The sequence below is a fragment of the Hyperoodon ampullatus genome (genome assembly GCF_949752795.1).
Source record: "Hyperoodon ampullatus genome assembly, chromosome: 9".
In the NCBI taxonomy this organism is placed as follows: domain Eukaryota; kingdom Metazoa; phylum Chordata; class Mammalia; order Artiodactyla; family Ziphiidae; genus Hyperoodon; species Hyperoodon ampullatus.
The window spans coordinates 94,294,543-94,307,238 of record NC_136922.1 but is presented as its reverse complement, the minus strand read 5'-3'; the positions used below and the strand labels follow the sequence as shown (position 1 = coordinate 94,307,238).

The following is a 12,696-nucleotide window of genomic DNA, read 5'->3' as shown; positions in this document are numbered from 1 at the left end:
ATTAGGTCCTTTTGGTTGTAAGAATTAAGGTATTGCATGGAAACGGGAAGTTACTAAAGGGATAAACGTGGTGTAGTAGGGAAAACAACGTCTTACAAGAAGCCAAGGCTGGGGAGCTGAGCTCTCTGAGGGCCTTAGGACCGGGAGTTGGGTCCAGTGCTGCTTTAGGGCCTGAGCAGCCTGGGGTCACAGATCTTTGCCTGTGACCAGGTTAACAGCCGGACTCTGGAGCTACATGTCTAGGCTCAGATTCTGCCTGCTGCTTATTAGTTGTGGACAATTAGGGTTGGACAAACTAATTGTGGACAATTAGATTTGGACAAACTAATCACTCTGCATCCCCCCATCTGTAACATGGGCTTGATCCTAGTACATTTGTCAAGTAAATCTTAGCTGCTTTTCTTCTTATTCTTATTCCCCTGCTAAGAGACTCAGCAACTTTATCTATATGTGCATATCTGTCTTTATATCTCCTAAGACTTTTCTCTGGCTAATGCTTGACAATTTTAACCTCATTATTCCAATCTTTTTTTTTTTTTTTTTTTTTTTTTTGCGGTACGCGGGCCTCTCACTGCTGTGGCCTCTCCCGTTGTGGAGCACAGGCTCCGGACGCGCAGGCTCAGCGGCCATGGCTCACGGGCCCAGCCGCTCCGCGGCATGTGGGATCCTCCCGGACCCGGGCACGAACCCGTGTCCCCTGCATCGGCAGGCGGACTCTATTCCAATCTTTATATCCCTTCAGCTGTACCTTCTGCCGCTACTACCCAATTTTCTCTGAATTTCTTAATTCCAACTCCCAAGAATTAGAATCGGATCAGCCTAGCCAGCTAAGGTTCCCTCCAGTTCTTTTAACATTCAAATGAATAAAGTAAAAATATCGCAGGGTTGAGAGGCGTCAAGTACACTCCCACCTGTCTCCCCTAGCATAATCCTCCACCTCTTCCCTCCCCTCCACAAATATCAGCTCCTCAAAGCTCTTGAAACACTCTGTATGATGAATGGTACATAGTAATACTAAATAGTCAGCTAAGTGAGTGAGTGAATAAAATGAATTGAGAAAACTGTTCGTGGGTGGCTGTGGAGAGAACCAGCTTGAATCCTGCTGTCATGAGCCCAGAGGGGACACACTGCTTTAGGACAGACTAAGGGCTGTGAGTATTATTCTGAACAGCCCGAAGAGAAATGAACTATAGCGTTGTTGATGAGCACCTTACAACGTATTAATTGAATTTGTTCTGCACTGTACTGTCATAGTATGGAAATCAGAGCTTAAGATATAAATTGGGGCCAATTTCTTTCATTCCAAAAGAATCTTCATTTTACAGAAGGGGATCTTTATTTTATTTTTTATTTTTATTTATTTTTTTTTTATTTTGCGGTACGCGGGCCTCTCACTGTTGTGGCCTCTCCCGCTGCGGAGCACAGGCTCCGGACGTGCAGGCTCAGCGGCCATTGCTCACGGGCCCAGCCACTCTGCGGCACGTGGGATCTTCCCGGACCGGGGCACGAACCCGTATCCCCTGCATCGGCAGGCGGACTCTCAACCACTGCGCCACTAGGGAAGCCCCAGAAGGGGGTCTTTAAAGAGTTTTTTTCCTTAAAGCATTTTTAAAATTTTAATTTTCTCATTATGGAAAATTTCAAACTTAAAATTGTACAATAAATCCCTATGTATTGTACATGTTAGTAGAGAACGCCCACGTGTATGGTTTCTCTGAAATACAGTTCATCCAGGAAAGGCAGGATTCTTTCCCCTGTACCCCTGTTTTAGTGTTTATCACTTGACAAAGAAGCTGTAAGACAAACTTACTTAATGCTAACACATTAGGACCTTTGAAGGTTAAGTAGAAATGTAAAAAAGAGTCAAGGCTTTTACATTTTAAATCAATGGGAAAATAACAATTTACCAAATTATGAATGATTACCACCTTTTTTAAAAGCATGATTACTGATATGTGTGTACCAGGAATATGCAGGGATGTAGTCCAAAGAAGATACAAAGGGGAAGTTTTCTGAGGAACCTCACCTTAGTTGAAGTTAAGCACAGAAAGTGATTTGGGCACATGAAACAGGGAGCCAGGTGAATTTCTTTCTCTGTCTTGTTTGCAGCCATCAGCAGGTGAGGACCCAACCAGAGCCTTTCAACTCAGTATTTCTTCCTCAACAGGACATGTGCGTCTCATCCTCGAAGGGCTATGAGGTACTTGGTTTTTACTTTTTAGTAGGTGAATTGTTTAAAGATGGGACAAAGTACGTTGCTACAAATGTGTGTATTTGAATGAATGAATGAGTGAAGGAGTGAGTGAATCGCTTCTGCAAAACCCTTGAATCAAGATTCAAAGGCTGACATCTAAATGGTGATTGTGTCATGTGCCACTTTCCCAGAGAACAAGTCTTCTCCAGAGCATGTCATTGTTTCTAGAGTCCAGGCATACACGATCTCCTTGGGATAGATCCTCACAACAAACCTGTAAAATAGATATTCGATTCCCTACCTTACAGATGAGAAAACTGGAACTTACAGTAAAAGCGACTTGTCGTTAGTTGGAGTTAACAAACAAGTTTCTATGGGAGTTGAAGTGTGCCTTACCTCATCACCTCGCCTGGTTGGGGCGAGACTCTTCCTGGACCATTTAGCCTCCACATCAGACTCCAGCTTTGGGTGCAGGCAGCTCTGCTTGGGCTCCTTGGGTACCTCCAATGCCTCTGCCCCTGCACTGGCTTTAGGCAGAGAACTCACCAGGTCATTGGACTAACTAAGTCACACACCTGGGAATGGGGTGGGGCCGCTCTGTTTGCCTTCAGGCATAATGCTCTGTTAGCCTGAAGTCAGCCTGAACAGACGGGCTCCATGCCATGTCGTTCATCACTGGAATGGACTGCCAGATGTGGAAAGCCTAAGCCAGCTTCTTCCATCTGCTGTCAGGCCTGGCAAGGATACTCCATGGCACAGGCAGCCATACATTTGGACATATCATGCCTTAAATGTTTCCTGTTTCACACTCATATATTTTAAATTTTTTTTTAGTTGTTTGAGATCAATAATGGCTCTCTGGAATATGCCAAAGTGAGTGAGCGTTTTAAAGCTTCCATGAAAAATGTCAAGATTGAAAAGATAAGGAAGATCCAGAACGCAAAGCTCTTGAAGGCTTTTGAAAGGTTGGTGGCCACATTATCAGGTGTCTTCACATAAAGTTTGAGAGGATTAGTGAAGATCTATCTTTTAAGATTTATATTCACTGGTTCATTTTAGTAGTCAACAGTTTCTTCCATCTCTAGTTGTGTTTTCATTGTGTCCACTCAAGCTTCTCTCTTTCAGCTTTAGCTTTACAATTAAATGCTTTCATGTGTCTGTCATTTAAAAGTTTTCATATATTTACTTTTTACAGCTGTTGCCTTAATGTTAGTAGCTCCATTCTGAAAGCTAGCAGAATAAAATTTTAAGATGATTAGACTTTACTTGGGATTAATGTTATTAACTGGAGTGGATGAGGAACGTTCCCGATACTAAGTCTCACATTTCCTATATTAGGAAGAAAAAGGAGATGAAGAGAGACGAGCAAATCCTATTTTGTGCAGTGAGACGCGCCCATGTAGAGTCTATCTGTGCGAATAATTTTGACCGGGTCTTACATGGAATTTGTGACACCAAATATGGAAAAGGTTTGTATGGGATAGAGAAGCCGAACTAGTAGAACCATCGCTCAGGCTCTACACATGCTCCTATTATGAGGTATATGTAATTATTTTGTATTAACCAGCACATCCAGGCTTTTACAGTCATGGAGACAAAATAAGCTCATGTTAACCTGAAATGTCCAAAGTAGAGTGGGAAATTGCCGTGGGACTTGATTACTGCACCTTAGCCCTGCTTCCCGTCTGTCTTCTGTGTTTTGCGGGAAGGGCAGGGCGGGGAAACCAAGGCATGTCATACATCTTGCAATTGTTGATGCATCTTGCACCCTTGTTGATGACTTTGTCTACCATTGCTACTCAGTTCCGGCCATGGCTCTTCCTGACCTAAGCCCATCCTACTGCCACTGCTATGTTCTAATCAAAGATGGGAAATGAGGCCTCTCCCAACTCAGGCCACACCGGTGGTCACACAAAATCTTTTCAGCTCTTTCTTTTTGTTCCTAAATTCCTTCATGCAACTCAAAAACCAAAAACCCAAAACCCAACCAAACAAAAACCAAAGAATCACTCATCTTTTTTTCTTTCTTTAAAAAAAATTTTTTGGGGGCTTCCCTGGTGGCGCAGTGGTTGAGAGTCTGCCTGCTGATGCAGGGGACACTGGTGCGTGCCCTGGTCCGGGAAGATCCCACATGCCGCGGAGCGGCTGGGCCCGTGAGCCATGGCCGCCGAGCCTGCGCGAACGGAGCCTGTGCTCCGCAGCGGGAGAGGCCACAGCAGTGAGAGGCCCGCGTACCGCAAAAAAATAAATATATAAAATTTTTTTTGGCTGTGTTGGGTCTTTGTTGCTGCGTGCGGGCTTTCTCTAGTTGCAGCGAGCGGGGGCTACTCTTTGTTGTGGTGCGCGGGCTTCTCATTGTGGTGGCTTCTCTTGTTGCGGAGCACGGCCTCTAAGCGTGTGGGCTTCAACGGTGGCAGCATGTGGGCTCAGTAGTTGTGGCTCACAGGCTTAGTTGCTCCTTGGCATGTGGGACCTTCCTGGACCAGGGATCGAACCCGTGTCGCCTGCACTGGCAGGTGGATTCTTAACCATTGCGCCACCAGGCAAGTCCAAGAATCACTCATCTTAAGGGAACAAGTAATAGTTTATCACATTTTCAAAGGGGGCTCAACTCATATAACTAAGATTAAATTCAACGCCCCCGCCCAAAAGCAAGAAGCCAATCAGTCGGTGAACAAATATTTTTGAGTGCCTTCTATGTGCTACATGCTGGGGACACAGTGGCGAACAAGTTAGACATGCTCCCCCCCACCATTACTTCACATAATTTAATGATTGCAAATGTTCACCTGCTGTAGATGAAAAGAACAGGCCCTGTGGACACCTGAACAGGTTGGAGAGGTATTCCTAAGAACAGGTGGTGTTCACCATCCTCAAAGAGTCAGGAATAATTGGTCCAAGACATGGCCACGCAATAGACTTGACCCCAGGGCATGGGAAGCTAATGAAGGGTTTTAAGCTGGGGAATGACTAGATGAGCATTTCTTAAGTTTCTTAAGTTTAAACACATCACTAAAACCTACTGAGAAATGTTTGGAGAAAGCGGAGTAACCATCTTGAGTGAAATATAACATGTGTGACATTTAAACCCATCAGTTTCTCATGAGTCTCTTATGTCAGAAGTCAAACAAATATTTCTCCTAGAAAATGGAAATACAGTATATATATATATATATATACATGTTCCCAGGTCTTGGCCATAACTGGCTCTGATAGTGACATTCTTGGATGCTTAGTCTGTTTTTCCTCTTTTATGAACAGAAGAGTGCTGAAACGCTCTGAAATGTATTTGGATGGCTTGACAGTGTTACTCACTGGCTGTCATTCTTCCTTTAATTTGGTGAAAGGGGAGAGTTGTTCATGGCCAAGTATACGCCTTTGTGTAGCATGGATGCAAGAGGCCAGGAGGGCGCCCCTTGTTCTCCAGATGTGCAGGGTGTTCCTCAAGGAACCTTTCCCCATGCCACCCTCCCTTGTGAAGGTCAGGGAGGGGTCCTGCTCCTTGGCCTGTCTCCTGTTACATGGAATTAGGGGGTGTTTTTGTTCTGTTTGTGTTTTGTTTGTTTTTGCGGTACACGGGCCTCTCACCGCTGTGGCCTCTCCCGTTGCGGAGCACAGGCTCTGGACGCGCAGGCTCAGCGGCCATGGCTTACAGGCCCAGCCGCTCCGTGGCATGTGGGATCTTCCCGGACCGGGGCACGAACCCGCATCCCCTGCATCGGCAGGCGGACCCTCAACCACTGCGCCACCAGGGAAGCCCCTGTTTGTGTTTATTTTTAATGTTGGCTTTCCAGTCCTGTCTCCCATGATGCTGTTAATACGGTCTAGATAGACTGGTATGAACCACTGGGCCCATAATCTTAAAAAGATCAGGCAGTTATCTTAAAAGAGGCCAAGGGGCAGATCTCAAAGAGATGGCTACTCTCTGAGGGAAAAAAAAAAGAACCCCTGTTGCACGCATGAAACCCCTCTGGATAGGCTGTTGTCTGTCTAATTTATACATGACTATGTGTAAGAGGTGGTAAGACATGCCTGGAAGGATAGAAGGGCTCTGGGTTACATCTTGATAAACTGGAGTTGGAAACCAGGCATGTAACAGGACGTAGATGAGAAGAGTGGAAGGCAGGTGAGTAAGCAAGTTCCTACAGGCTGGAAGGTGGCCCAGAACTGATCAGACTGGATTGAGGAGAAGAACTACAGCAGTTAGGTGAAAGCCACCCACCTTAACAGCAGAGGAGATTATAAAAACTCAGATTTGGATAAAAAGCAGAAGCAAAGTGAAATTAGAAAAAGAAGCACTTGTTTGGGGGGGCCGCTAAGCAAGGAAGGACCTGTCCTGGTACCAACTGGATTCAAGACCCTAGACGGGACATGTATAAGGTCAGGGAACATGTTTAGGATCCAGGGTGCAAGATTCTGCAACCCAGGTACCTCAGGATGCCAAATGGTTAGAAAGAAGGAAACAAAAATGTCAAGATAATCTGAGTGTCTATGTAGAAAACTCCAAAGAGTCTCCAGGGCATTGGAATGTTGGTGTTCTACCAGGGAGTGCGACACACGCATTCCTCTGCTCCTGGACTCCCCTGTCATCTCTGACTTTTAGCCACTGATCACCCTCTGGGCCCAGACCCAAGGTCCCTGAAAGACTGAGTCAGAGCCAAGTTGGCCCTTTTTGACACTCAACTGGGAGAGGGTTCCTTCTCCTGGTCTTATTCAGAGTTCTTTCTAGTTAACAAAGTCTGCCATTTTTTGCAATGTATTTCTAGATCCTATTTCGGTTATCAAAAGCTGACCATAATTCTTTCTCCTTATATATTCCTTCCAAGATTCTAATTCTCTTTGAGGCAAAGTATGTGTCTGGCTAAATGAAGGATAGTTGTGTATAAAGAATTGGAGGGAAAAAAGCATAATATTTTGACGGTATTATCCCATTACATCAGTTATACTGAATGAATGAAAAAATGAATCACAGTAGACTCTAGAAAATCAGCACATTGTGAAGTCTAAGTGTGATCTCTAGGACAAACAAAAGCTAGCTAGGCAAAAAAAAAAAAAAAAAAAAGTTGAGAGAAGAGTGTTTATGAAGACGAGAGATTGACAAAGGCCAGGGAGGCTGTGGACAGCACAGCACAGCACACTTAAGGTGTGGTGAGAGTGACGAAAGATGAGGTTGTAGCCGTAGGTTGGGGTCAGATCCTGAAAGACCTTGCAAGCCATGCTAAAGGGATGATGGATTTTATCCTGAGGACACTTGCAAACCACCAGTGGCTTTAGGAAAGAAATGACATGTCTCTGGCTACAGTGTGAAGAGAGGATGGGCAGGACCAGGATTGCAGGTGGAGAGAACAATTAGGAGGTTGTTTCAGGAGTCCTGGCCAGAAATGAGGGTGGCCTACAACCACGCAGTGGCAGAAGGGGGGAAGAGGATGTTGGATTTCAAAGGATCTGTTCCTTGAAAGGGGTATTTGCAACAAGACAGAGTCAGGTCTTAGGAGAGTGGGCTAAAAGGTTGGGTCTTTGGTTTGGATCATTTAAGCTTATGTAGACTCTAGATTATATAAGCATGATTTAAAAACAACTGATGCTGTGCTCGCTTCAGCAGCACATATAGTAAAATTGGAATGATACAGAGAAGATGAGCATGGCGCCTGCTCAAGGATGACATGCAAATTCGTGAAGCGTTCCATAAAAAAAGAAAAGGAAAGAAAAAAAAGGAGAAAAAAACCCGGATGCTTTCTTTTAAAAATCAGTTTTTTAGGGTGATGGTTACTCTTTTCTCAATGGAGAATGATAAAAATATCCTCCAAAGATCTATAATGCCTGTATAAAGAGGCATTCTTCATTCAGTTATCATTGATAAACAAAAATAATCATATTAGCACACAGACTTTCTTAGAAGATAGAAAAAATTTAATTGAACAACTGTAAAAAAAACTCAGTGCCATTAAGACATATGTACAGCTATCCCTGAATGTCGAAAATAGGTTTTATGGTTAATTCCAATTGCTTTAAGTCAAATCTGTTTTTACCAGTAATTCCATACTATTTACACCTTTTACATGCATAACTGGAATTCACTTATCTGTAAATGTTAGCATTCTGGAATGTCTCTCAGGGTCTGAAAGAGTGAACAACTGTGTATAAGTAGCCCATGTTGTCATAAAATTCCTGTGCCAAAGATCATGTATGTTTATCCTTGGGAGCTCCCCAGAATCCATTTAGTCTTATGCCAATAACAGTGTTTTTTTCTCAGCCCAGCACGTGTGCGGAGTGGGAATAAAGAGATACTAGAGGCAGGCAGCAAGAAGAAAGTTAATAGCTTTTAAGTGGAGAAGGAGGAAAAATGATCTGCAAGGCACAAACACAATTTTTTTTTCTCATGCTGGAGTCATTAGTATAGGAGAAAACCGCTCTATCCACCTTAGTAACTCAACAGGGCATCCCTCTGTTATAACACCATATGTCAGAATTAATATCTGCATCTGAGGTATTAGTAAAATAAAGGGTAAAATGAGTTCTGTTTTTTTAAAAGCAGAGAGGTGTGTATGCTTTAGAAAGATTTCATTCCAAAACAGCTTGAATTGTTTAGAAGTTCTAGAAATTGACATACGAGGAATTGCTCTTTGTAGACATTTAAGAAATGAAGTGTGACTGTCCTGTGATGCAAAGAGGTGGGCAGTGCATACAGAATATGTAGTGGGGGTCCATCACAGTGAGAAATAATACAAATAAAGAGGGCACAGCCTCCAGTCCTAGTTTGCTTGCGGAGGCTATAACAGAGCAGCACAGAATGCAGCTGAAGGAGCGTCTCGGGTGGCACAATAGAAATGTGGTGGGTTGACTTTTGTTTGTATCCCTGGTCATTTTCCAAGTACCTATTGGCTCACTGCATAAGACTGTAAAAAGATCTTGTTGGACCTACTAGTTCTTGAATTTAAGCTTGTTTTGGTCACACATCGGTAAGAAAAAGACAATACAACAGAAAAAAAAAAAGATGAAAAAGCAGTTCAGAGAAAAAAAAGATGAAAAAGCAGTTCATATATTGGCATATATGAAATATGCCAATAAGCATATGAAAAGATGCTCAGTATACTAGTATTCAGAAAATGCATATTAAAATCAGATCTTTTTGCCCAGTATATTGACAAAAATTAAAAGGATAGATAATATCCAATGTTGGCAAGAATGTGGAGAAACATGATTTTATTATTGGTGGTAACATTTTTAGATCACTTTTAGAGGGCAATTTGTGATATCAAACTTAATATGCTCGTATCCTATGACTCAGCCACTATAATTTTGCAGTCTGTTCTACAGAAATATTTATATGGGTTCTCAAAGGTATATTTACTAGGATATTTTAGCATTTATTTAGAAGTGTTACTGGTAATAGACAAAAAAAAGTGAAACCAACCTACATTTTCATCAGTCAATTTCATGAGTAATTAAATTAAATTATGATGCATTCTTACAGTGGAATCCTATACAGCCATTAAAAAGAATGAGTTGGGGTTAGATGTACTGACATAGCAAGATTTCTTGGACTAAAGTGGGAAAAAAAGTTGTAGAACAGTTCATATAGCATGATCCCATTTAGGAACAAATAAACATAAAACTTATCAGAGTTTATGTACATATGTGTATGTAAATACATAGAAACAAGTGTGAGAGTATTCCCACCAGGCCATTAACTGTGTTTGGGAAGGAGAGTGGGAGTGTAAATGGTAGGTCAGTATAGCCAGACTTTTAGTTTTTAATTCTAAATATAGCTGAACATCATTTACCCAGAATGGCCTGTATCTGACTTATTCAGGATAAGCAATATTTCTGGAATTCAAACATCTTAATTATGAAAAAAAAATCAATAATAACACCAAGCAAAATAAAAGAAAAATGGGGCTTCCCTGGTGGCGCAGTGGTTGAGAGTTCGCCTGCCGAGGCAGGGGACGCGGGTTCGTGCCGTGGTCTGGGAAGATCCCACATGCCGCAGAGCGGCTGGGCCTGTGAGCCATGGCTGCTGGGCCTGCGCGTCCGGAGCCTGTGCTCTGCAACAGGAGGGGCCACAACAGTGAGAGGCCCGCGTATCACAAAAAAAAGAAAAATGTATTAAACGTGTCATCGTAAATACAGCAAATTCATTTTACTTATTAATTTTTGCATAGAAAATCAGAATTTGCAATATATACTCCTTTCCTTTAAAGAGCAGAAAAACATTGGGCAATAATAAAAATAAAAACAGGAAATTTTAATTTGTCAAGAAATGGTTGTTGATCTGCTGAGTTTGGAAACATCAGTGATTATCAGAGGTTGTTTTAGAATTGAGGACGATGGATCAACTGTCTGAAGAGCTCTGCCAGGGTCAGTTGTTTGCTCGTGCTACATCTCGTCTCCCTTTCTCTTTTTCCAGAACCTTCCCACAGTAGTAAATGACTTTTCCTCCTTAGAATGTACACAATATAATACTCTGTTAGAGTATCTTGGGTTTATCAGTTACAATTCAACTTGCCTTGCATGAATTGGGCCACTGTGATATCAGCAGTTGCTCATTGTATCCGGTGGCTTAACACCATACCTGTGGATCCTGCAGAGTAGCAAATGTTTCTGTTATTTCAGTAGGGTTATACACTGTATTCAAGTTTACTTGCGTAATGAACATTTTTTTAAGTACAATGGAAAGTTATAAGTATCAGTAAGGTATTGCTGACATATATACTTGGTCAATGCCTATCATGTGATTATGTGTAAATGATCTTATAAACTATATACCTTCTTTTATAATAATTCTTAACCTTTTTCTTTTTCTGATTATTTCTAGGAAATTACTTCACAAAAGATGCCATTAATTCCCATAAAAATTGCCTGTGTGATCCCAAAAACATCGTTATGTTTGTAGCCCGAGTCCTGGTTGGAGATTTTATTGAAGGACGTAAGGCTTACATGAGCCCTCCTCTGCGGTATGACAGCTGTGTGGATACAAGGTTGAATCCCTCTGTTTTTGTCATCTTTCAGAAAGAGCAGATTTACCCAGAATATGTGATTGAATATACGGAAACAGACAAAGCCTGCGTGATTAGTTAGAAATGGTGGCTACAGCGTCATAAAGGGTGCCATAACCATTCTGTTCACTTATAGAATCAGACTGCCCCAGATATAAACTTACATTTCCTCTCCTATAAATGCCTTTGATCAGTGGTTCCCAAACTTTGCTGCACATTTGAATCATCTGGGAAGCTCTAAAAAATTCCACTGTCCAGATTTCACCCCATTCCAACTAAATCACTTTTTTCTGGGGATGAGAGCCAGGAAGAGGATTGAAACGTGTCATAAAGTTTTCAAATCACTGCCTTAGATGTAACTGGTAAAGACTCACTTCTAAAACTTCTGTAATTGCAGCAAACTTTCTCTCCCAACTAGTTTAGTTTATTGCATGACATGGTTTTGTTTTGGTTAAACTGAAAGAAAATTAATTTGGGAAATTTGAGAGAAATCTAAAAATGCCTATTGAAATAAGGACATAAGACAGTACAAGCAAATCTTGGATGGAAGATTGTGAAAAGTTGGTGGAAAATTCTTAGGGATACACTAGGGGAAAAAAATGTAAGGGCAATTTAAATGCTAGCACGGACATAACTGCAGTACTCTACTTTTTCTTTGTGGTGAAACTGATTTGGGGGCATGCATTTCTTTATCTCTACGTTTATTTAGGACACTCCATCCAGGTTGACTCTTTCTGAAATTCAATAAAAAAATCTGCTAAGTGGGGCTCAGAGAGAAGCAACCAACTGGAGTTAACTGCCCATTTGGGCTCTATGAAATTATGGCAAAGTAGACGTTTATATTCTAACTAATATGATTACAGAGAAGGCTTTTTTCAGGTCAGACTTTCATGAAGTGTTGGTTGGTATTTTGGGGGCCTGAGTTGCAGTAACCAGATTCACACAAGCACGACTGAGGAATCTGAGTGCTGTTGTAGTTGTTCGCTGTGGTAGTTGAGGCTCATCAAGAAATTAGGAGCAGGGCCATCTGCTGAAGGATGAGCCCCTAAGGAGGTGAGATGAGTGTCCTAGTGAGACAGAATCAGAACGAAGAGAACAGTGCCCCAAACAAGCCTCGCACCTGCTAGGGGCTTCTTTTTCTAAATATGACGGATTGTGTGGAATTGCAGCACAATCAGTTTTTAGAGCAGCTGAGGTGCCTGGACCAAGAGTTCCTTTCTTATTATGAATCAGGGTTTTCCTTCCAATTTTCGTTTTCAACATTGCATACGAGTCGCCAACATTTCCTGTTATAGTTCCTTCCAGCAGGTATGTTATAAAAATTAATCAGCATTAGAGTTGATTTTATACTAGATTTTAGAGCAGTGCAGAGATCTCTACAGCTCCTTGGCTTTCAAGGGCTCCAACAGTAACAAATGTATAAGACGTTTTAGGGTAGGGTTATTTTTTGAGAGGCTTGCCAAAAATATTTTCATTCACTTATTTTTTTCATGGTAGCTTCTGTTT

General features: G+C 42.0%; 1 protein-coding gene across 1 annotated transcript in view; it reads left to right on the top strand.

The window, feature by feature from the left end:
* ZC3HAV1 (zinc finger CCCH-type containing, antiviral 1) overlaps positions 1-11,272 on the top strand; it is a gene marked incomplete at both ends in the record, with an annotated part of 59,125 nt that extends 47,853 nt beyond the window's left edge. The window contains 4 exons of the mRNA XM_079711860.1: positions 2,110-2,200; positions 3,029-3,159; positions 3,533-3,663; positions 11,010-11,272. Of these exons, the coding sequence (XP_079567986.1) occupies positions 2,110-2,200; positions 3,029-3,159; positions 3,533-3,663; positions 11,010-11,272 (616 nt within the window). The remainder of the gene's footprint in view (positions 1-2,109; positions 2,201-3,028; positions 3,160-3,532; positions 3,664-11,009) is intronic.
* Between the last annotated feature and the right edge of the window lie 1,424 nt (positions 11,273-12,696).